Source organism: Saccopteryx bilineata, chromosome 10 (assembly GCF_036850765.1).
Source record: "Saccopteryx bilineata isolate mSacBil1 chromosome 10, mSacBil1_pri_phased_curated, whole genome shotgun sequence".
Classification (NCBI taxonomy): Eukaryota; Metazoa; Chordata; class Mammalia; order Chiroptera; family Emballonuridae; genus Saccopteryx; species Saccopteryx bilineata.
This window is the reverse complement of record NC_089499.1, coordinates 51,271,617-51,297,082: the sequence shown is the minus strand read 5'-3', so window position 1 is coordinate 51,297,082 and position 25,466 is coordinate 51,271,617. Positions and strand designations below refer to the sequence as shown.

Below are 25,466 nucleotides of genomic sequence, written 5' to 3'. Positions count from 1 at the left end.
AAGGCTATCCTCTCAAGGTGTCTGGGTTGCTAATCTGAGCAGCTGCTCTGGCTCTTCTCTCCAAGCCTTTACTAGCTCCTCCTCCACCTGCCTCTTAAGGGTTGGTGTATCTGAGCTCTCTCCTCTTCTCCCTCCCTCCACACATTCTCCCCTGGCAATTCACCCCACTCAGCCTCATAAGAGGATGTCTCACATCTACATCTCCAGCTACAGACCCAAATACCCAATGGCTTGTCAGACCTTTCCTCTTGCACATGCCATTGGGACCTCAAATTCACCATTTCCCAAACTGACCTGATCTTCCTCCCATGTCCTTCGGGAATGTCACTCCAGAGACTCAATCTTCCAAGAATAAAACCTGGAGCCTGACCAGGCGGTGGCGCAGTGGATACAGCGTCCGACTGGGATGCGGAAGGACCCAGGTTCGAGACCCTGGGGTTGCCAGCTTGAGCACGGGCTCATCTGGCTTGAGCAAAAAAAAAAAAAAAGGCTCACTAGCATGGACCCAAGGTCACTGGCTCAAGCGGGGGGGTTACTCAGTCTGCTGAAGGCCCGCGGTCATGGCACATATGAGAAAGCAATCAATGAACAACTATGGTGTCGCAACGAAAAACTGATGATTGATGCTTCTCATCTCTCTCCGTTCCTGTTTGTCCCTATCTATCCCTCTATCTGACTCTCTCTCTGTCCCTGTAAAAAAAAAAAAAAAAGAATAAAACCTGGAGTCATCTGCAACATTTCCCATCCCACCCCAGCACACTTGCTGATCTCTTAAATAGGTCCCAGTCTTTCTCCTCCTCTCCCTCCCCCAATCTCAGCACCTCTAACCCAAACCACTGCCCGGCCTTCTCTCTGGGCTACCTGCCTCCCAGCAAGCCTCCCGCAGCCACCCACATCAGCTTTCTAAACAGATGTCTGGCCCTGGTCACTCCCATGCCTAAGTGGGATTGCCCATCAGCTAGGGATAAGACCCAAACTCCAAAGTACAACTATCAAAGCTCTCCATAGACCAATACTACTTACTTTTCAAGCTTATTCTCCCCACTTTTCAACCTTTCTTCCCTTGTTCTAGCACAGAGCATGGAATGCTGAAGCCAAAGTGATTTGATGCAAGTCACAGAAACAACTAATGGTTCCCTTTGTGCCAGGGTCTAATTGCATAGTCACAATCAATCCTTCAACAGCCCAATGAGGTAGTTACTATCCTTGTCCCCATTTTATAGATGAGGACACAAAAACCCAGAAATCATATAGCCTGACCAGGCGGTGGCGCAGTGGATAGAGCATCGGACTGGGATGCGGAGGACCCAGGTTCAAGACCCCAAGGTCGCCAGCTTGAGCGCAGGCTCATCTGGTTTGAGCAAAGCTCACCAGCTTGGACCTAAGGTCACTGGCTCGAGCAAGGGTTACTCGGTCTGCTGAAGGCCCACGGTCAAGGCACATATGAGAAAGCAATCAATGAACAACTAAGGTGTCACAACGAAAAACTGATGATTGATGCTTCTCATCTCTCTCCATTCCTGTCTGTCTGTCCCTATCTATCCCTCTCTCTGTCTCTGTAAAAACAAAAAATAAATTAAAAAAAAATCATATAACATTTTTAAGGAAACTTAGTTGTTAATGCTATACTCAGGATTCAAATTCAAGTTGTCAGACTACTAAATATGTTCCCAAAGGAGTAGTGGTGGAGCTAGGACTTAAATCAAATATCATTCATTCATTCATTCATTCATTCAATAAACACTTATTAAGTACCTATTATGTCTATACACAGACTCCTGAGCCAGGTCTCTCATCATGCCATTAAATTGCCCTGGGATTAAAGTATGGTTGATAATGATGAATAACATGAAATGGGAGTGAAGAGAAAAAGATAAAAACAGGAGACTTTCAGAATAAGAATAGTTTCAGCCCTCATCCTCTTGACACTTCTAACCCATCCTCTCCACCAGCAACCAGATCTGGTATGTTTCCCCTGTGCTCAAAACACTTCAGTGCTTTCTAGGTATTACACTAAACCCATGAGCTATACTGAAGGGAACTGATGATTTGCCTGTGTTGGGGGAAAAAAACACACATTCATAACAGAGAAAACATCTACATATAGGCAAAGTCAAAAGATATACTGGGAAGCAATATTTGTAATTCATACCACTGACAAAGCACTGACTTTCACAATATAAAAAGAGTCGTTACATTTCAAAGAAAAAAAATAGCATTAACTTGATAGAAAAATATATTGACCTGATGGTTTACAGGAAATAGACATATAAAAGGTGCATGACCTCATTCATAATAAGAATAAGGCATATTACTACTATAACAGAGTATTTTTTTTATCCATCAGGCTGGCAAAAGTAAAATATTTGATAACACACTCAGTTGGCAAGGATGTGGGGAAACAGGGAGTTTCATACATTGCTCCTGGAACTGTAACTTTGTACAATTTTTGTGGAGGGCAGTGTGGCTGGATTTGACAAAATGTAAATGCGTAGACCATTTAATCCAGCAATTTCAGTCTAGGTCTTTATTTTATACTTATATTTACATATGTATCAAGTTGTTTATATGCAACGCAATCAACAGTTCAATATGTTATAGAAATGTTTACTTGAAACCTATGGGCCTGACCTGTGGTGGCGCAATGGATAAAGCATAAAGGTCGCTGGTTTGAAACCCCGGGCTTGCCTGGTCAAGGCAAATATGGGAGTTGATGCTTCCTGTTCCACCCCCCCTTTTCCTCTAAAATGAATAAATAAAATTTTAAAAAGAAAAGAAACCTATGCACTCTCTTTTTTTCTTCAGTTTATTCATTTTATTTATTTATTTATTTATTTATTTTAGCAGAGACAGAGAGAGAGTCAGAGAGAGGGATAGATAGGGACAGACAGACAGGAATGAAGAGAGATGAGAAGCATCGATCATCAGTTTTTCGTGGCGACACCTTAGTTGTTCATTGATTGCTTTCTCATATGTTCCTTGACCGCGGGCCTTCAGCAGACTGAGTAACCCCTTGCTGGAGCCAGCGACCTTGGGTCCAAGCTAGTGAGCTTTTGCTCAAACCAGATGAGCCCACTCTCAAGCTGGCGACCTTGCGGTCTTGAACCTGGGTCCTCGACATCCCAGTCCAACGCTCTATCCACTGCGCCACCGCCTGGTCAGGCTTCAGTTTATTCATTTTAGAGAGAGAAAGAGAAAAAGAAAGAGTGAAAGAGAGAGAGAGAGAGAGAGAGAGAGAGAGAGAGAGAGAAAGAAGGGAGAGGAGCAGGAAGCATCAACTCCCATATGTGGTGACCAGGCAAGCCCAGGGTTTAGAACAGGCGACCTCGCCGGTCCAGGTCAACACTGTATCCACTGCACCACCACAGGTCAGGATTTTTATTCTTTTATATATATTTTTATTTATTATTATTATTTTTACCTATGCACTCTTATTAATCAATGTCACCCCATTAAATTTAATTTCTAAATTAAAAAGGAATCTGAGCCTAATAAAATGGCTTTTTATTTTTTTTTATTTTTAATTTTATTTTTTTGTATTTTTCTGAAGCTAGAAACGGGGAGAGACAGTCAGACAGACTCCCTCATGCGCCCGACTGGGATCCACCCGGCATGCCCACCAGGGGGCAACGCTCTGCCCACCAGGGGGTGATGCTCTGCCCCTCCTGGGCGTCGCTCTGTTGCGACCAGAGCCACTCTAGCGCCTGGGGCAGAGGCCAAGGAGCCATCCCCAGCGCCCAGGCCATCTTTGCTCCAATGGAGCCTCGCTGCGGGAGGGGAAGAGAGAGACAGAGAGGAAGGAGAGGGGGAGGGGTGGAGAAGCAGATGAGTGCTTCTCCTATGTGCCCTGGCCGGGAATCGAACCCGGGACTTCCGCATGCCAGGCTGACGCTCTACCACTGAGCCAACTGGCCAGGGCTAAAATGGCTTTTATATAAAAATTATTTATATACATCCACTAAAACATTGTTAGAGCACAATATTGTAAACTTAAATATTGATTAAATAAATGACATATCTATTCAAAAGTATATTATGCAGCTCTTAAGAAAATGTAGCTCTTTATGTATTGAAATGGAAAACCTCCAAGATAAACTGTTGAATGAAAATGCAAGATGAACCAAGTGTTTAGTATGCTATGATTTGTGGTAGTTTTTAAATACAGGCAATCCCCGGGTTACGAACAAGATAAGTTCTGTAGGTTTGAAAATGTTTAAGTATTTATATGCACAGAAAGGTAAAAACAGAAACTGTGTTAAGACAAACATCTAAGTTTCATTTAATAGATGAATGTACCTGTTCCATCTTACATACAAATTTAACTTAAGAAACAAGCCTAACATGTTTGTAACCTGTATATCCACAGTTTTTTATATTTTTCCTCTCAAGAGGAAAAGCTGAAATCTCCTCCCCTTGAATGTGGGTTAGATTTACTAACTCACTTCTAACAATTGAGTGTAGCAGAAGTGATGATGTGTGATATTGAAGGTTAGTACATAAAAGGCAGTGTGATGACCAAAACAATCTTGAAAAAGAACAAAATTAGAGGACTCACACTTCCTGAAGTTGAAAACTCACTACAAAGCAAAAATGATCAGGACAGTCTGGCACTGGGATAGGGTAGACATATAGATCAATGGCATAGAAATGAGAATCCATAAATTAATTCATATATTTATGGTCAATTGATTTTTGTATGTGTGTGTGACAGAGAGAGGGACAGATAGGAACAGACAGACAGGAAGGGAGAGAGATGAAAAGCATCAATTCTTCATTGTGGCACCTTAGTTGTTCATTGATTGCTTTCTCATATGTGCCTTGACGGGGGGGGGGGGGGGGGCGCTACAGCAGAGCGAGTGATTCCTTGCTCAAGCCAGCAATCTCAGGGTTTCGAACCTGGGTTGTCTGCATCCCAGGCCGATACTCTATCCATTGTGCCACCGCCTGGTCAGGCTGGCCAATGATTTTTGACAAGGGTACCAAAACCATTCAAATGAGAAAGAATAATCTTTCAATAAATGCTGCTGGGACAGCTGGATACCTGAATGCAAAAGGATGAAGTTGAACCTTTACCTTGCACCAAATACAAAAAATTAACTCAAATGGATCAGAGACCTAAAGGTAAGAGCTAAAATTATAAACTCATAGAAGAAAGCATAGCGGTACATTTTTGTGACCCTGGACTGGGCAATGAATTCTCAGCTATGACACCAAAAGCACAAGCAACAAAAGAAAAACAATAGGTACCCTGGCCGGTTGGCTCAGTGGTAGAGCGTCAGCCTGGCGTGCGGAAGTCCCGGGTTCGATTCCCAGCCAGGGCACACAGGAGAAGTGCCCATCTGCTTCTCCACCCCTCCCCCTCTCCTTCCTCTCTGTCTCTCTCTTCCCCTCCCACAGCGAGTCTCCATTGGAACAAGGATGGCCCGGGCGCTGGGGATGGCTCCAAGGCCTCTGCCCCAGGCGCTGGAGTGGCTCTGATCGCAACAGAGCGACGCCCGGAGGGGCAGAGCATCGCCCCCTGGTGGGCAGAGCGTCGCCCCCTGGTGGGCGTGCCGGGTGGATCCCAGTCGGGCGCATGTGGGAGTCTGTCTGTCTCTCCCCGTTTCCAGCTTCAGAAAAATACAAAACAAACAAACAAACAAAAGAAAAACAATAGGTAAACTGGATTTTGTACAAATTAAAAACGTTTGTGCTTCAAAGCACACCATCAAAAAAGTAAAAAGATAGCCATGGAATGAAAGAAAATATTTGCAAGTTGTGTACTGATATGGGCCTTGTATCTGAAGTATATAAAGAACTCTTGCAATTCAATTATAAAAAGAAAACCCAGTTTCAAAATGGGCAAGGATCTGAAGATCTATTTCTCCAATGATGATATAAACATGTTCAATAAGCACATGAAAAGATGTTCAACACTAGGCGGCATAGGTAAATGCAGTACTTGCATCCTCTCAACCACATCAATAATATAACTGAACTACACAACAACCATCATTCAGAACTGCCTGAAATCTGGCTGAATGGAAGTCCTACCTCTAAAGTTATAAAAAAGAAGCCATGCCTGGCCTGTGATAGCACAGTGGATAAAGTGTCGACTTGGAGGGCTGAGGTTATTCGGTTCGAAACCTAGGCACATACAGCAAACAATCAATGAACAACTAATGTAAAGCAACTATGAGTTCATACTTCTCGCTCCACCCCCCCGATAAAATCAATAAGTAAAATCTTTTTTTTTTTTTTAGAGAGAGAGAGAGAGAGAGAGAGATATGGAGGGACAGACAGGAAAGGAGATGAGAAGCAGCAACTCATAATTGTGGCACCTTAGTGGTTCATTGATTGCTTTCTCATATGTGCCTTGACCAGGGGTCTCCAACTAAACCAGTGACCCCTTCCTTAAGCCAGTGACCTTGGGCTTCATTCACATCAGCGAACTTTAGGCTCAAGCCAGCAACTATGGAGTCATGTCTATGATCCCACACTCAAGCCAGCACCTCAGATATTGAACCTGGTTCCTTAGCATCCCAGGCTGATGTTCTATCCACTGTGCTACCTCCTGATCAGGCTCAATAAATAAAATAAGGAGGAGGGGGCCCTGGCCGGTTGGCTCAGCTGTAGAGTGTCGGCCTGGCATGCAGGAGTCCCAGGTTTGATTCCCGGCCAGGGCATACAGGAGAGGTACCCATCTGCTTCTCCACCCCTCCCCCTCTCCTTCCTCTCTGTTTCTCTCTCTTCCCCTCCCACAGCCGAGGCTCCATTGGAGCAAAGATGGCCCGGGTGCTGAGGATGGCTCTGTGGCCTCTGCCTCAGGCGCTAGAATGGCTCTGGATGCAACAGAGCGACGCCCCAGGGGCAGAGCGTTGCCCCCTGGTGGGCATGCCGGGTGGATCCAGGTCAGGCGCATGCGGGAGTCTGTCTGACTGCCTCCCCATTTCCAGCTTCGGAAAAATGAAAAAGAAAAAAAAAAAGAAAGAAAAAAAATAAGGAAGAGGGGAAGGGGGAAAGGGAGGAAAAAAAAGAGAGAAGGAGGAGGTGGAAGGAGGAGGTAGAGGAAGAGGGAAAGGGAAAGAGTAAGAGGAAGAAGAAGAAGGAGGAGGAAGGGGAAGAAGAAGAGGAAAAAGGAGAAGAAAGAAGAAGGAGGAGGTACATCAAGACTGGTAGTGGCGCAGTGGACAGAGCGTCGGACTGGGATGCAGAGGACCCAGGTTCGAGACCCTGAGGTCGCCAGCTTGAGTGCAAGCTCTTCTGGTTTGAGCAAAAGCTCACCAGCTTGGACCCAAGGTTGCTGGCTCGAGCAAGGCGTTACTTGGTCTGCTGAAGACCCGCAGTCAAGGCACATATGAGATAGCAACCAATGAACAACTAAGGTGTCGCAACGAAAAACTAATGATTGATGCTTCTCATCTCTCTCCATTCCTGTCTGTCTGTCCCTATCTATCCCTTTCTCTGACTCACTCTCTGTCACTGTGAAAAAAAAAAAAAAAAAGACTGGTAGGAGGGGCAGAGACACAGAATGGGCTGATTCACACCCATGTGTAGCAGATAATAATCTGGTGTGATATCTCAGCTATGGAGGTCCCCCCTGAGGAGTGAGGGGTTGCAGTCCCACACCAGGTCCCCCATCTCAGGGTTCCAATGCCAGGAAGAGAAATCCCTATAACTTCAGGCTGTAAAAACCAGCAGGAAATGAGGCTGAGTGAGACAGAGGGCTGCTGGAGTCTGAGGCAGTTCCTCTTAAAAGGCCCATGCATGGACTTACTCAGACTCACTCCCTCTGAGTTCTAGTGTTGAGGCAGCTGTTTGGAAGGCACCAGAGATATACTTGGGGGGGGAGTACTGAAGTGTCTGGCATCAGCACAAGAGCTGATGAGTGGGGGGCAGCTTTCTGCCAGACAGAAGTGCTGGCAGAGGCCACTGTTCCTTTCCTGAGCCCTTCCCCCACAGAGGGGGCAGGTGGACCAGCACCACAGCTAAGTCTACACCAACCTGGCTACTGCTGTCAGCCTCACCCTCGTGATTCCCTAAGACCCTGCCCACCAACTTTGGGGCCCACCCAATATGTTTCCAGTGGCTTTTCCATAAGAAAGGGCTATCTTGGTGCACGCTTCAGACTTTTCTAAAATATCTCAAATAAGCAGCATCTGGCCTCAGTGTGCCCCATATCTCTTGTTAAGTGGCCTCAGACCAGGCGCTAATGGTAGACAGCCTTGGCCTCTCCTGGGCACCTCTAAGCCCAGCACAAGTAGCAGCCATCTATAGTTCATTTCGTAGCTCATGCAGGTGGCTCTGGGCAGGACATAGGTGGTAGCTGACTGACCTTGGCCTGTATTTCCTAGGAGGTCCCTGAGCCAGTTCACCCAGTGGACAGCTTCATATCATGTTGAAGCACCACCCAACCTCCTTCACAAGCAACATGTTCAAGGGGTGGACTCAGTGGGCACCAGAGTTCCACTGCTGTAAGTCCTGCTTCATGGGTGGCCCCTGCACAGCTGATTCTCCACAGTGGTCACAGCCAGTCCTTCCAGCCAATTGTCCTGGGTGTAAATCCAGCCCATTGATATGCCCACAACAATCAAGGCTCAACAACAGGAATGTGTACACCTCCACACAGGGTTGGGGGGCACACCTGGAATGCCCAGCTCGAGTGAATGGGAAGGCTGTGCCACTGGACCCTACAGGACAGCTACTACATTAGGCCACTCTACCAAGCCTGAGAGATGTAGTAGTTCTACCCTAATATGTAGAAACAAACACATGGAGGCTTCCAACGTTAGGAGACAAAGAAACATGTCCCAAATGAAAGAACAGAACAAACACCAGAAAAGGAACTAAAGAAAATGGAGAGAAGCGATCTACTAGATACAGAGTTCAAAACACTGGTTATAAGGATGCTCAATGAACTTAAGGGAAGAATAGATGAACTTGGAGAGAACTTCAACAGCATTAAAAAGGATAAGTGAACCATAAAAAAGAACCAGTCAGAAATAAAGGATACACTAACAGAAGTGAAGAATAATTTACAGGAAACTAACAGTAGAGTAAATGAAGCACAGAATCAAAACAGCAATTTGGGCTCTGGCCTGATAGGTCAGTTGGTTAAAACATCATCCCAAAGCACAGAGGTTGCCAGTTTGATCCCCAATCAGGGCACATACAGGAACAGATTGATGTTCTTGTCTCTCTCTCTCTCTCTCCTCTTTCCTCTCCCTCTCTCTCTAAAATCAATAAAATAAATGTCAAAAAACCCCAAAAACCCCTAACAACAAAAACCCCAGCAATTTGGGGCCCTGGCTTGAGCGTTATGTCGCTGGCTTAAAGCAAGGAGTCACTGGCTTGGCTGAAGCCTCCACCTCACCATCAAGGCACATATGCGAATCAATCAATGAACAACTAAAAGTGCCATAACTACGAGTTGATGCTTCTCATCTCTCTCCCTTCCTGTCTGTCTCTCTCACTAAAAGGAAAAAAATTCTAATAACTATATACAGTGTCAGATGAGTATGAGATTTATTAGTATGATCACTTAGTAATTTATGTAATGTCCAATCACTGGGGTGTATAACTGAAACTAATATAATATTGTATGTCAAGGGTAGTTGAAAAATAAAGTGATTAAACAATAATAAAAAATAAAATACGTCGGCCTAGCGTGCGGAGGACCCGGGTTCGATTCCTGGCCAGGGCACACAGGAGAAGCGCCCATTTGCTTCTCCACCCCTCCGCCGCGCTTTCCTCTCTGTCTCTCTCTTCCCCTCCCGCAGCCAAGGCTCCATTGGAGCAAAGATGGCCCGGGCGCTGGGGATGGCTCTGTGGCCTCTGCCTCAGGCGCTAGAGTGGCTCTGGTCGCAACATGGCGACGCCCAGGATGGGCAGAGCATCGCCCCCTGGTGGGCAGAGCATCACCCCTGGTGGGCGTGCTGGGTGGATCCCGGTCGGGCGCATGCGGGAGTCTGTCTGACTGTCTCTCCCTGTTTCCAGCTTCAGAAAAAAGAAAAAAAAATAATAATAAAATAAAATAAAGGTACTCATAACCATACTATTCCTTTTATTAAAGCCCAAATATGTGCTTCAAATTCATTTTAGAACTGCAGAAATGGATTTTAATTAGTGCATTGTGTCTAAATAACCTCAACTTCCAAGCTGAATTTAGATGATAATGGCTTCAGAGTTCTATTTTTAAGATATATGTTTAACGGTAGAGCGTCGGCCTAGCATGCGGAGGACCCGGGTTCGATTCCCGGCCAGGGCACACAGGAGAAGCGCCCATTTGCTTCTCCACCCCTCCGCCGCGCCTTCCTCTCTGTCTCTCTCTTCCCCTCCCGCAGCCAAGGCTCCATTGGAGCAAAGATGGCCCGGGCCCCTGGTGGGCAGAGCATCGCCCCTGGTGGGCGTGCCGGGTGGATCCCGGTCGGGCGCATGCGGGAGTCTGTCTGACTGTCTCTCCCTGTTTCCAGCTTCGGAAAAATGCAAAAAAAAAAAAAAGATATATGTTTAAAGCCATCGTTCAATTTATATTTTCTTAACAAAATCATCTGGCCAGCCTATCTTTGCTTATGTTTTCACTTTTATGCTGTTAGAAAATTTATTTTTCATTGTTTTCACAATAATCTCTTTTTAGTACTCTGGTAACAGTTGCTATAATTTATCAAAGGAAGTTGTTCTTGGGTAAAAATTCTTTTAATTTAGAGGAAGAAATAATGAAGGTAGAGATTACTGATTTCAGGAATAGTATCTCAAAGTGAAGTCTGTGATCAAAAAGGCCCTCCATGCCCCCAAATACCCGGGTTACACAATGGCTTAATGTTCTACCTTTATTATTTTATTTTTTTAATGTTCTACCTTTAAATAATAATTTCTTAGTCCAGCACCTGATTTTCCTTGTAGTCTTATTTTATTTTATACAGTAAATATGTACAAGCATATTATAGAAAATTTAAAAACACAGAAAAGCACCTAGAAGAATAAAAAATTATTTGTAACCTCCAACTGAATAAATACCAATATTTTTATATATTCTTCCTATATGGGAACATTCTGAAAAAAAAAAGTTCAACATCACTTATCATTAGGGAAATTCAAATCAAAACAAAATTGAGATACCACTTTTTTTTTTTTTTAATTTATTTATTTTTTATTTTTTTTTTTTATTTATTCATTTTAGAGAGAGAGAGAGACAGAGGAGAGACAGAGAGAGAAGGAGGGGAGGAGCTGGAAGCATCAACTCCCATATGTGCCTTGACCAGGCAAGCCCAGGGTTTCGAACCGGCGACCTCAGCATTTCCAGGTCGACGCTTTATCCACTGCGCCACCACAGGTCAGGCGAGATACCACTTCATACCCAGTATGATGGCTATAATCAAAAAGTCAGATAACGGCAAGTATTGATGAAGATATGAGGAAATGGGAACCCTCATACACTGCTGGTGGTACTGTACAATGGTACAGTCACTTTGGAAAACATTGTGGCAGTTTCTCAAAATATTAAATATAAAGTTGTTATTGAGCCACCAATTCCACTCCTAGGTACATACATAACAGAAATGAAAACATGTGTCCAGCCTGACCAGGTGGTGGTACAGTGGATAGAGCATCAGACTGGGACGTAGAGGATGCAGGTTCAAAACCCCGAGGTTGCCAGCTTGAGTGTGGGATCATAGACATGACCCCATGGTCGCTGGTTTGAGCCCAAGGTCATGGGCTTGAGTCCAAAGTTGCTGGCTTGAGCAAGGAGTCACTCGCTCTGCTGGAGTCCCAGGTCAAGACACATATGAGAAAGCAATCAATGAACAACTAAGGTGGTACCACAAAGAATTGATGCTTCTCATCTCTCTCCCTTCCTGTCTGTTCCTATCCGTCCCTATCTGTCCCTCTCTCTCTCTCTTTCTGTCTCTGTCAAAAAAAAAAAAAAAGAAAGAAAAACATGTGTTCATATAAAAACTTGTACACAAATGTTCACAGCAATACTCATAATAGCCAAAAGGTGTAAACAACCCAAATGTCCATCAACCGATGACTGGGTAAACAAATTGTGATATACTCACAAAATGGAATATTATTCAGCCATAAAAAGGAATAAAGTATTAATACATCCTACAACATGATGAACCTCAAAAACATTATATTAACTGAAAGATGCCAAACACATACACCATATATTATATGATTCCATTTATATGAGTTGTCCCGAATAGGCTAATAGAGAGAGACAGAAAGTAGATTAGTTTGTTGCTTAGAGGCTGAACAATCTGATGGAGAAATTGGTTTGGGGGGTGATAGCTAAAGGGAATGAAGATTCTTCTATCTATCTATCTATCTATCTATCTATCTATCTATCTATCTATCTATCTACCTATCTATTGAGGAAAGGAGGCAGAGAGACAGAGTCCCACATGTGCCCTGACCGGGTTCCACCTGGCAAGCCCACTAGGGGGCGATGCTCTGCCCATCTGGGGCTGTTGCTCTGTTAACACTGGAGTCATTTTTTAGCACCTGAAGGGGAGGCCATGGAGCCATCCTCAGCACCTGAGACCAACTTGCTCAAGCCAATCAAACTGTGGCTGTGGGAGAAGAGAGAGAAAGAGAGAGAGAGAGAGAGAGAGAGAGAAGGGGGAGGGGTGGAGAAGCAGATGGTCACTTCTCCTGTGTGCCCTGACCCGGAATCGAAGCCGAGACATCCACACGCTAGGCCAATGCTCTACCACTGAGCCAGCTGGCCAGGGCAGAGGATTCTTCTTGAATTATTGAAAATATCTTAAAACTGATTGTGGCAATGGCTACATAACTCTGTGAACATGCTGAAAACCACTGAATTGTACTCTTCCATTGGTGAATTGTGTGGCATATGAGTTCTACCTCAATAAAGCTGTTATCAAAGAAAGGAAGTGGGGCAGTATAGCCTCCCTCTCTCTCCATATACACACACTCATTCTGAGGTCTCCTGCCAACACATGAGTGTGGCTAGATTCCTACAGTTTCAGTCAACCTTCAGAGGACTACAAGTGACCCCCACTGAGGTCTTGGTTGCAACCTTATGAGGGACTTTGAGCCAGAACTACTCATCTAAATTGCTCCCAAATTCCTGTGACTCACAGAAACAGAGATAATAAGTGCTTGTTGCTTTAAGCTATTAAGTTTTGGAGTAATTTGTTATGCAGCAATAGGTAACTAATTTGTGTTTTAAAATATTATTTGTGGCCCTTGCCGGTTTAGAGTATCATCCCAAAACAAGGTTGCAGGTTCAATCCCCAGTCAGAGCACACATGGTAAACAACCAAAAAATGCACATCTGGAACAACAAATGCTTCCCTTCCCCCATCCTTCCCTCTCCCTTATCTCTCTGTCTTTCTAAAAATCAATAAAAATTAAGCCTGGCTGAATAGGTCAGTTGGTTGGAGCATCGTCCCAGAGCACAGAGGTTGCCAGTTCAATTCTCTGGTCAGGGCACATACAAGAGCAACTCGAGCCTGACCAGGCAGTGGCGCAGTGGATAGAGCGTCAGACTGGGATGGAGAGGATCCAGGTTCGAAACCCCGAGGTCATCACCTTGAGTGTGGGCTCATCTGGTTTGAGCAAGGCTCACCAGCTTGAGCCCAAGGTCACTAGCTTGAGCAAGGGGTCACTTGGTCTGCTGTAGACCCCGGTCAAGGCACATAGGAGAAAGCAATCAATGAACAACTAAGGTGCCGCAACGAAGAATTGATGCTTCTCTTCTCTCTCACTTCCTATCTGTCTCTCTCTGTCTCTGTCACAAAAAAATTTTTAAAAAAAATTAAGAAAAAAAGAGAGCAAATCAATGTTCCTGTCTTTCTCCCTGCCTCTCTCTCTCTCTCTCTCTTTCTCTCTCAAAAAAAATTGCATTTGCTTATATATTTATGGGATTTCTTGGAAAGGGTACTCAAGAAACTGTTAATAGTAATTGCCTCTGGGAGGATCATTGAGGGATGAGGGCAAGAAGATTTATGTCCGATTGTATACCATTTTACATTTTTAATTTTGTATCATGTGCATATATTAAATTTTCCAAAAAATAAATAAATGTCTAGGAAATTTTTAAACAAAAAAATAGTTAACAACTATCTGCTGCCTCCAGGCAAAGTCTAAACCCTTTACCATGTCTTAGAAAGCCTTCATTATCCATCCCAATCTCAACTCTCACCCCTCCTTGCCCTAATTGCTTATAGTCCCCAAAACACAAAAGGCTATTACCTACCTCCATGTCTTTGATAATGCTGTCTATTCTGCCTGCTTGCCCTTGTCCTTCTTTCTCATCCTCTAAGTCTCAGCTCAAATGCTATTACTTCTTGAAAGACTTTTCTAGCTGTCCTTAACTGTGTCAGAAGTCCCCTTTGTGCCCCAGAATACTATGTGTATGATTCAATTGTTTCAAGTGTGATGTTTTCTTTCCTGCCTCTCCCATTAGACCATGAGCTCTCTGGGAATCAGGACTCTTAATTAAGATTCCCAGAGCTTAGCACAGTGCCAGGCACACAGAGCAGGCCGTCAGTAAAGCACTGATGTGAGAGAAAAAGGAAAGAGCTAGGAAAAGAGGGAAGGGAAGTAAAAGGAAGGAAAGAAGGGAGGGAGGGAGAGTTCCAGGAGGAGGAAAGAAAATGGGGGGGAGGGGAGGAAAGAAATTCCCCCAATGTACTCAGCAGTGTTAATTAAACATTATCAACAAAGACTTAATTGGATGACTAGAATCCTAAACCAAACCTGAAACAGCAAGAAATGAGAGGAATGTGGTTGCATATTCCAAGCCATAGTGACAGGAGCTCTTGTCATTGCTGTTCCTAGCCCAGAGACCTCCGCTGCTGAATGACACACATCTGGAAGGCTGGAAGATCTAACCTCTGGATCACCAACTAGCCCCTGCTACCACCTCCACCTGCAGTTCCCCCACCTCCCACTCCATCTCACACACTCTGTTCTCTGCTGTGACTCTAGCAGCATGCAGTGCCTGGCACATTGTAGGCACTCAGTATTTAATGAACTATGGTCAGAACCATCTCTCTTCCATGGATAGGGGGTCTTACTTTGTGACCACGAACTTGTCTCTTTTCTCTGAGACTCAGTTTTTTCATCTGTAAAGTGAAGAAGTTGGGCAAACTGATAGGTAAGACCCATTGCAGCTGATAGTTTATGACTTCTCAAGGCCTTTGATCATCAGTCCAAACTCTTCCACCTGAACATTAAAGACTCACACACTGCTCTTCACTCAGACTCTGTCACAGGAATAGCACTGAGAATTTATTGAGTGTTCACAAAGAACCACAGTTGGCATTTTATACCCATCATTTTGTTTCTTTCTTTCTACCACCTATGAGGTAGGTTCAATAATAATCTCTTTTATAGATGAGGAAACTGAGGATCAGAGAGGAAAGCCCACACAGCTGGAAAATGGCAGAGTGGGAATTCTTGTTGTTGCTTTTAAAGATTTTTTAACTTATTGATTGACTTTAGAGAGACAGCCAAAAAGGAAAGGAGAGAAGAAGAGAGAGAGAGAGAGAGAAAGAGGCATTCATTTGTTGTTCCACTTAGTAGTGCATTCACTGATCGCTTCCATAAGTGGTCTGATTGGGGATCAAACCTGCAATATTGGTATTTTGGGATGATGCTTTAACTGACAGAGAAAGAATTCTATGTCCTCTGCTCTTTCTTTTATTTATTTACTTACTTATATTTATATTTGCATATATATTTTTTAGATTTATTTATTCATTTTAGAGAGGAGAGAGAGAGAGAAAGAGAAAGAGAGAGAGAGAAAAGAGGGGAGGAGCAGGAAGCATCAACTCCCATATGTGCCTTGACTGGGCAAGCCCAGGGTTTTAAACTGGCGACCTCAGCATTCCAGGCCAATGCTTTATCCACTGCACCACCACAGGTCAGTATTTATATTTTTTTTTAGCGAGAGAGACAGAGACAGAGAGACAAAGAGAGGGACAGATAGACAGGAAGGGAGAGAGATGAGAAGCATCAATTCTTTGTTATGGTACCTTAGTTGTTCATTGGTTGCTTTCTCATATGTGCCTTGACCAAGAGGGTCCGGCTGAACCAGTGACCCCTTGTTCAAGCCAGCAACCTTGGGCTTCAAGCCAGAGACCTTGGACTCAAGTCAGCAACTTTGGGGTCATGTCTATGATCCCACGCTCAAGCCAGTGACCCTATGCTCAGGATAGATGAGCCTGCGCTCAAGCCAACGATCTTGGGGTTTTGAACCTGGATCCTCTGCATCCCAGGTTCATGCTTCTATTCGCTTGGCCACCACTTGGTCAGGCTAAATCCTCTGCTCTTCAGCCATTACCCCACACTGCCCCCTTATACTCTCAACCAGCCTTCCAACCTGAGTGTCTACTCCCCCTGGCTAACCTCACCCAGCCCATAGGCAAACACTGAGTATATAGAGTTTACAGCTATAAGTTGTAAATGTGTATTTACTTCCTGGGTTCCAGTTCAGTGGTTAAGATAGGTTATAGATCCTTTTGGACTTGTGTTAACTTTCAGCTCCATCTTTCACTAGGTGTGTGGCTTTTGGGTAAGTCACTTTAACAGATGAAGAGTAAATGGCATAATGAATGTGAAAATTTCTAGCACAGAAGCTGATACATTGTGTGTTCTCAGTAAATGGGAAGAACCAGGTCAAGAGTGGCAGAAATGTCTTGAGAAGCCCTGAAAAACTGACCTCTAACTCCATAAGAGCCACCTAGGTCTTCCAGCCTCTGCTTTGCCTTTGACTCCTCTGGCAAACACATTCTGTCACTATCCCCGCCATTAATGCTCCTTTATAAATCCCTGGGCTTGAGAGTCAGAAAGACTGAGTTACTCTGGCTCCACCACTTACCACCTGCATTACCTTGGACACATGACTGTTTCCTCTTTGGGGCTCAGTGTTCTCATCTATAAAATATCAATAATGGTGCCTGCTCTGTAGGATTGTTGTGAGGATTAAATAATAGTATGCATGTAAATGCTTAACAAATAGTCAAGCATATAGTAAGGCTCAGAAAATATTAACTATTTTTCCTGAATAAAAATAACAGTTATAGAAACTTCAAACTACCTACTGATTAGAGTTCAAATTCCTTGACCCAGAATTGACAGCCTTGCCCATTGTGTCCCCATTGCTTCCTCCTGGCCCCTCCTCCCACTGTTCCCCTAACTGGATGTTACATTCCATCCAGATGTGGTTATCTCACCTCTGTGCCTGTGCCCATGGTCTTCCTCCCCATTCAGAATGCTGTTCCACACCTCATGCCTGTCCACACCTTGTCTTGCCTGCTTGAGCCTCAGCTTCCAACTAAGCCCACAGCCTTCTCAATTGCCCTGAGTTTCCACTTTTGTCTGCACTTGTCTTACCTAGATTATCCCTCTTACAGTGGCCATATTTTACTTCCCTTTGCAGGACTTGACCTTTCTCCACTACCAGTCCCATGTATTCCAGGGGTGGGCACATGCCGAGGTCTTAAACAAAATCATGCTGATAAATTAAGAAGTGAATACTGCCTGGCCTATGGTGATGCAGTCAATAGGGTTTCAACCTGGAATGCTGAGGTCAACAGTTTGAAACCCCAAGTTTGCTTGGTCGAGGCACATGAGCTCTCTCCTCCTCTAAAAATCAATAAATAATTTAAGTGCGCACGAGAGAGAGGGACAGACAGACAAGAAGAAAAAGAGACGAGAAGCATAAACTCATAGTTGTGGCATCGTAGCTGTCCATTGATTGCTTTCTCATATGTACCTTAAATGGGGCTACAACCGAGCCAGTGACCCCTTGCTCAAGCCAGCAACCTTGGGCTCAAGCCAAACGACCATGGGGTCATGTCTATGATTCCACACTTAAACTGGCGACCTTGAAGTTTCGAACCTGGGTCCTCAGCATCCCAGGCCGATGCTCTATCCCCTGCACCACTGCCTGGTCAAGCAATAAATAAAATCTTAAAAAAAAATGACACCTGCCCAAACGTGAGCCAATAAGAATCAGCTCTGGAACTTTTGCTGGAATCATTGAATAATAGGTGTTTTTTTTCAACAGGCATTACTAAGCTATAGCAATGCAATTTCAGAGCTGCTAGTAGCCATATTTATCACCTTCATGAGAGAAGCAAAGTTAAAAATAAGCAAACATGGAGGAACCAAGAAATGGAAAAAGATATGTTCTGATGGCATTATTTGATCATCTGTATCCTACTGTGCCTGAAGCCAGATACACTTGACTTTTAAGTGGAGTCAAAAACACTACACTCTTTATTTTATTTTAATCTATTTAAGCCAATTTGAGTTGGTTTCTCTCACTTGCCTCTGAAAGACTGCTGACCAATATAATGATCCAACTAGATGGTAAACTTCTTGAGAGCAAAGATTGCATCTTATAGACTTAAAATCCTTGAGGACAAGGATGAACTCAGTATTGCAGCACCTAGCATAAGGATAATCACAAAGTAGGCAAGAAATAAACAAAAGGACAAGTATCTCTTTGTATTTTCTCAGTGGTCCAATGTTCTGCACTTGGAAGACTCTAAAATACTTGAAGGGAGAATTTGAGATCTTGCTCCCTAGTATATGTTGTCAGTTTGGTTCAAGTAAACTATAATAAATAAGTAAAACACTTGAATAAAAGTTCACTTGAACAAGAAACATGCAACAACATTCTAATTCTTTTTTCTAAATGTTTATTTTGTTGATTTTAGAGACAGAGAAAGGGAGAGAGAGACAGGAACATTGATCTGTTCCTGTATGTACCCTGATCAGGGATCGAACTGACAACCTTTGCACTTTGAGACAACGTTCTAATCAACTGAGCTATACAGCTAGGGTGCATTCTAATTCTTATCTGAAACAAACAAGGCCCTTTGCTTCTCTGTAGCTCCTCTGAAGACCACTAATTTCTCACTTTCTGAATGGAATGACTTTGATAAAAGAGTTTTTCTAGGAGCACCACAGGGCAGAAAGAGACACTTTAAGTCCACTAATCTAACTGATTAGTTCCCCCATTGTACAGATGAGAAAACTGAGATTTAAGCTAAAAACAATAGCTTAACACTGCATGGTGAGTCACAGGAAGAGTCAGCCAAGACTTCCCATCCCATGACTCATAGTCCAGTGCTCTGGCTTCTACTTGGTGTCACTTTATTAAGCAAAGTCTCTTACCTAGAGAATTCAAGAATATCTAAGTAAAATGGAATAAACTACTCAACTCTGATAACAGCCCTCCAGTTGTGGGACAGTAACATAGGGAAAGAGCACTGGGCTAGGGGTCAAGACTAGTTTACTCACCTACTGGCTGCGTGGCTTTGGGTAAGACTGTAACTTCCTTAGGCCCAGTTTCCTCTCTCTGAAATGGGGGCAAGGGATGCCTGACCTGGGCACAGTGGATAAAGCGTTGACCTGGAATGCTGAGGTTGCCAGTTTGAAACCCCAGGCTTGCCGGGCCAAGGCACATATGGGAGTTGATGCTTCCTGCTCCTCCCCACTTCTCTCTCTCTCTCTCTTTCTCCTTTCTAAAATGAATAAATAAAAAAAATTTAAAATGGGGGCAGGGAAAGGTGGTATTTGAAGGAGCTGATCTCTAATATCCCTGAAATGTTATAACTACATGGGGGTTGTTAAACAGTTCATCCAATCCTCAGGATTAAACCCACATGGATTATAGAGAATTAAAAGGCTAAGAGGTCAGCAACCCATCTGCAGACTCCAAATTAAGGTTGAAGAATTGGAAGCTCCAACTGACCACATATCCTTTCCAACTTGTCTTTGAAAGAAGAATAGAATGAGAATATATAAAATAACTTTCGGGGTACCAATGAGAAATATGGAAAGATATGCCCTGTATCCTACAATTCTCCCTTCTCACCTGCTTCAAAGATCCTAAAAGTCCCATATCTAAGTTGAATAGAGTAAAAAAAAACCCATGAGAAAAAAAACCAAAAAAAAAAACACCCATGAGAATGTCCACATCTGAATAAACACTACCTTCTTCAAAATACAGTGTGTCGGCCCTGGCCGGTTGGCTCAGTGGTAGAGCATCGGCCTGGCATGCAGGAGTCCTGGGTTCGATTCCCGGCCAAGGCACACAGGAGAAGCGCCCATCTGCTTCTCCACTCCTCCCCCTCTCCTTCCTCTTTGTCTCTCTCTTCCCCTCCCGTACCCAAGGCTCCATTGGAGTAAAGTTGGCCTGGGCGCTGAGGATGGCTCTATGGCCTCTGCCTCAGGCTCTGGAATGGCTCTAGTTGCAACGGAGCGATGCCCCAGATGGGTAGAGCATTGCCCCCTGGTGGGCATGCCAGGTGGATCCAGTCAGGTGCATGCGGGAGTCTGTCTGACTGTCTCCCCGTTTCCAACTTCAGAAAAATACAAAAAAAAAAAAATACACCGTGTCCGTAAAGTCATGGTGTACTTTTGACTGGTCACAGGAAAGCAACAAAAGATGATAGAAATGTAAAATCTGCACCAAATAAAAGGAAAACTCTCTCAGTTTCTGTAGGATGATGTGGCAGCATGTGCACATGTGCATATGATGATGTAACACCGTGTATATAGCGGAGCAGCCCACGGCCATGCCAGTCGAGATGTGGATGGTACAGAGGAAAGTTCAGTGTGTTCTGTGGCTTGCTAAATTCGAATCCGTGACCAAAGTGCAACATGAATATTGGTGCGTTTATAATGAAGCACCACCACATAGGAATAACATTACTCAGTGGGATAAGCAGTTGAAGGAAACCGGCAGTTTGGTGGAGAAACTCCATTCTGGTAGGCCATCAGTTAGTGACAAGTCTGTAGAGGCTATACGGGATAGCTACCTAAGGGGCCCTAAAAAATCTGTGCGTGAGCCCACATCAAACTGCACTGAATAGGTATGAAACTGGGAGAGTTTTCCTTTTATTAGGTACAGATTTCACATTTCTATCGTCTTTTGTTGCTTTCCTGTGACTGGTCAAAAGTGCACCATGACTTTATGGACACACTGTAGTTCTTGGCCTTGGCCAGTTGGCTGGGCATGTGGATGTCTTGGGTTCAATTCCAAGTCAGGGCACACAGAAGAAGTGCCCATCTGCTTTTCCACCACTCATCTTCTCGCTTCTCTCTCTCTCTCTCCCTTTCCTTCTCCTGTAGCCATGGATCGATTGGAGTGAGTTGGCCCCAGGTGCTGAGGATGACTCCAAAGCCTTCGCCTCAGGCGCTAAGAAGAGCTTGGTTGCTGAGCAACAGAGCAAGCCCCAGATGGGCTTGCCAAGTGGATCCCCATCAGGGCACATGCGGGAATCTGTCTGTCTTCCCTCCTCTCACTGAAAAGAATAGTTCTTTGGGGAGTTTGGACATTTCTTGCAATGGCACAGTAATTGCTCCCTACATTTGTAGAAGTCCTCTTGGGAAGGAAACCAGCCTCATGATTTGCCCTCACACCTTGGCTTTCATCCCAAGTGAAAATTGTCAATCTGATCACTCATTATATTTTCCTCAATTGGCCCTGAATGACTTCCAGCCATTTCCAAACAATCATATTCTTCCTTAAAAGATGGAGGTTTCTCCTCAATGATGACCATCAAGAGAATTCACTCCATGCTCCAAAGATAATTCCCTACAGTGTTTTCAGCAGTGGAAAAAATCAACAATTGATATAACAGCTCCTCCGGAAGGACTCTTTTGAAGGGGCCAACACTTGTTGAATACTCTGAAGTGCTTATTTTGAAAAACCACATCTGCTGCATAATCATCACATTTTCCCTTTTCCTTCTTACTCTGGGGGAGGGACCCAAACTTTTTCCTAGCCTTCATCAGCCCTCCTCCCCCATCCTCTGGCCCCACTTTCCCCAGCCCAACTCTCTTCCCTGCCAGCAATTAGGCAAATGCCCAAGTTGCTGAATCTTCAAAATCTGTCTTCGATCAAAAGGCGGGCAGGCATAGGGGACTCTAATGGATCCTGGAAAACTGTCTCAGCAGTTTTTATTCCCAAAGGCCCTTCTTTGATTGTTAGGGTAAGATATCTGTCTTAGCCAAACATTTCAGAAGGTCCTGGGAACTCATTCCCATTTGAGCATGGCACCAGAACCTTCCTCCTTGCATTGTGTGAGGGTGGGGAATGGAGACCAGTCTTCCAGAGACCCATTTTGCCACCTGCATTTCAAACACTGAATAGATATTATAGACAGTCTCCTCTTATATCTTTGCACAATGCTTTAAAGTTCTTGGAATCCTCTCCACTATTTTATAAATGAGAAAACTGAGCTTCAGAGCAGTAAAGTCAAACTCCCAAATTGATGATGTCAGCAAATTAAAGGTCAAAGTCAGATCTTTTGAGTCCTCATCTCATGCTTTTTTCAATACAACAAAAATTGTTCACACCTAGAATAACTCCTCATTCAGATGATCATTTCCCCTAAAACAGCCAACAGAGTCTCAGAGACTCTGACTTAACAGCAACCCATCAATAAATGCAGTCTGCCCATATCCAACCACACAGTCCCAAAGACCCAGTTCTAAGGCTCTGACCCCTGTTCTAAGGGGTCTCTCTTACAAATCCTCCCGCCACTATACTGGCTGCTGAGGGACAACCAAGGAGGTGTGTCTTTATTTTTATTTTTTTAATTTATTGATTTTAGAGAAAGAGGAAGGGAGAGAGAGAGAGAAACATCGACTTGTTGTTCCACTTATTTATACATTCACTGGTTGATTTTTGTATGGGTCCTAATCAGGATCAAACCCTCAGTCTTGGCATATAGGGATGATGCTCTAACACGGTGTTTTTCAACAGCTGGTCTGCGGACCGGTTGGCCGACCTGCAGCTGAAAACCACTGCTCTAACCAATTGAGCTACCCAGCCAGGGCCCAGGAGATGTGTCTTTAGACAGAGGAGCAGAATTTGTCCCTGATTCCTCCAAGAAAGGAGCCCCCATCCCTGAAGCCTGTTCTAGGGGTCCCGCCCCCGCTGCTCCCCCTACCTGCTAAGAGCTGCATCCAGGCGCAGATCTTGTAGACCGTGGCGGTGTTGCAGAAGAAGAAAAGCGCAAAGCAGGTAATGCAGCCGAGGATCAGCACCATGGAGAGCAGCACGAAGAAGGCGGCTGCCTTGAAGGCGCCGGACGGGATGGTGCTGAAGTCGGTAAACGATCCGCGGCAGGTGAGCTCGCGGCCCGCCATCCCGCTGCCCACACAGTAGTGGAAGAGGCCGAAGTAGCCAGGCTTGGGGGTGCTTACGCTGTCGCCCACCCAGTAGGGCTGGATGAAGACCACCACGTTGATGATGGCGAAGCAGATGGTGAAGATGGCCCATAGCACGCCGATGGCCCGCGAATTCCGCATGTAGTGCTCGTGATAGAGCTTGGAGGCCTCCTGCGAGGGCAGCATGGTGCCCGGGGGCGGGGCCGGCGGCGGCGGCGGCGGCTGGCGGGGGCCGCCGGCCCGGGACTGACCGCCGGGCTGCCGGGCGGGAGCTGGGGACGTACACGAGAAGCCGCCCTGAGCCAAGGAACTCGCGAGGTCTGGGCCCGGGGCGGAGCTGGAGAGACCTAGGGGCTGGTATGTGGAAGCTAGCAGGGGGTCATGAGAGTGTTGGGTCGGTGTCTGTGGGCAAAGATATCCAAGCGGGGACTTAGGAAGAGGCCATGTAAAAGTTGGGGGGCTGGGATGAGGGGGCTGTGGTGAGGATATGGGAGCTGGACTGGGGGGTTAGAATGTGGTCATGGGGGAGTTGGGGAAGGAGCTTGGGGACTGGTACTGGGGGAGTAGTAAGGGGACCATGCGGAGATGGAATGGAGGCTGGGGGCCGGTGTTGGAGGATTTGCAGAGGAGCTGTATATAGGGAGCTTGGAAGGGAATTGGGGGGCTGGTACTAAAGGTAGGAGGTCTGGTATTGGGTATCTAGAAAAAGGCTGTGGAAAGGGGGCTGGGCGTTTCTATGAGGGGGTAAGAAGGGGATATTAGGGGCTGGTACTGAAGGATTGGGAAGGATATGGGGGCTGGGACAGGGAGTGGGGGTGGTATGAGGGTCTAAGAAGGCTAAGTGGAGGGATCAGGGTGAGGCTAGATAGGAGTCGGGGTCTGGGACTGCAGGGTCTGGACCCCAGGCGGGGGGTGCGAGGGGTCCCTCAGAAGCCAGAGCTAGATGTAGGCTGACAAGAAGCCTAGGGTTGGCGGGCCAGGACTAAGGAGAGAGGTTTTCCAGGCTAAGGGGACGAGGGACCGGGCCACCAGGCAGCCTGGGCCGGGAGGGACGGGTGGAGGGCAGGAAATGTCCCCCGGGCACTGGGAAGCTGCCGGGCCCGGGTAGGGCTGGGGGCGGGGGGGGGAGGCTACCCCGCGCCCAGGCCGGACGCTCACTAAGGCTGCGGCCGCGGAGAGGGGGTTCGGGGAGACCAACCTGGGTCCCGTCCGGGGCAACGGGTCCGGGACTGGCACAACCTAGGTGCCGCGGCTCGATGCTCCCAGCAGCGGCTGCCTCGGCCCAGGCGGCGGCCGCGGCGCGGCCTCCATCTTGCTCCGGCTCTCCCCGGGACGCGCTCCCGCGCCGAGGCGCGCGCTTTCGTGCTCCGGCGCGGCCGAGCGGAGGCGCGCTCCCGCCTCCAGCGTGCGGGGCGGGGAAAAACCCGGGAAGGGTGTCACGATCTCCAGCGTGCCCCTGCCAGAGCGGTGAGTCCTCTCCAAAGTAGGGCTTGTGGTTTGGAAGACCCTCTTCTTTCAGCTTAAGCTGTAAGGTCCTCGCAACGCCCATGGGAATGGGCGAAGGGCCGAACACGATATTTGATAGGGTTTAAACTGATTTCTTCCTCCCAAATTACCATCCTTACGGCCTATCACAGTGCCTCAAGTTGCACCATTATGCTTCCAGTCCTTTGGGTCTTGGAGGTGTTGACGAATCCCAGAGTCTCCTAGGAAACTGCCAACACCTCTGGGAGAGGGAACCCCCTAAACTGTTAGCAGCCCATGCCTGCGGTGGGCATTCATTGTCAGCCAGCACAAGGAACAAGACCCAAGGTAAGTATCCAGAAATAAGAGAAGATCCTCTCTCCAGTGCCTGATATGAAATGGGCACATCATTAAGAACAAAGTACCCAAATTCAGGCTCCAGGTGAGGCCGAGAACATCCTAGGGGTACACTTCAAGCTTCCTGGTGGGTCATCTCTTTTCTTGCAGGGAAATAACTTTGGCTTAGGATCTTCCAAGGTGATCTAGGTTGACAAACAAACTCTGACCACTACTTACTATCTCTGTGATCTTGTTCTTGCACTCTCTGAACCTCTTTTGCCCATCTGTAAAGTGGGCAGTTAAACTCACTTAAAAATGTAAGAGCCATGGCGGGGTGGTTCAGTGGATAGAACGTTATCCCAGCAAACTGAGGTCTTGGGTTGATGCTGGGTGAGAGCACATATGAGAAGCAATCAATGAGTGCACAACTCAGTGGAACAAGGAGTTGATGCTTTTCTCTGTCTCCTTTCCCCTCTCTCTCCCTCTCTTCCTTTCTCTCTCTCTCTCTTTCAAAT

At 45.8% G+C, this 25,466-nt stretch overlaps 1 protein-coding gene across 1 annotated transcript in view; it reads right to left on the bottom strand.

Moving 5' to 3' along the window:
- The window catches only part of LHFPL4 (LHFPL tetraspan subfamily member 4), a 45,531-nt gene extending 21,068 nt beyond the window's left edge, over positions 1-24,463 (bottom strand). The window contains exons 1-2 of the mRNA XM_066245693.1: positions 24,347-24,463; positions 22,929-23,420 (exon numbers count right to left, since the gene is read on the bottom strand). Coding sequence (XP_066101790.1) covers positions 22,929-23,334 — 406 coding nt within the window. The 5' untranslated portion in view covers positions 23,335-23,420; positions 24,347-24,463. The remainder of the gene's footprint in view (positions 1-22,928; positions 23,421-24,346) is intronic.
- Between the last annotated feature and the right edge of the window lie 1,003 nt (positions 24,464-25,466).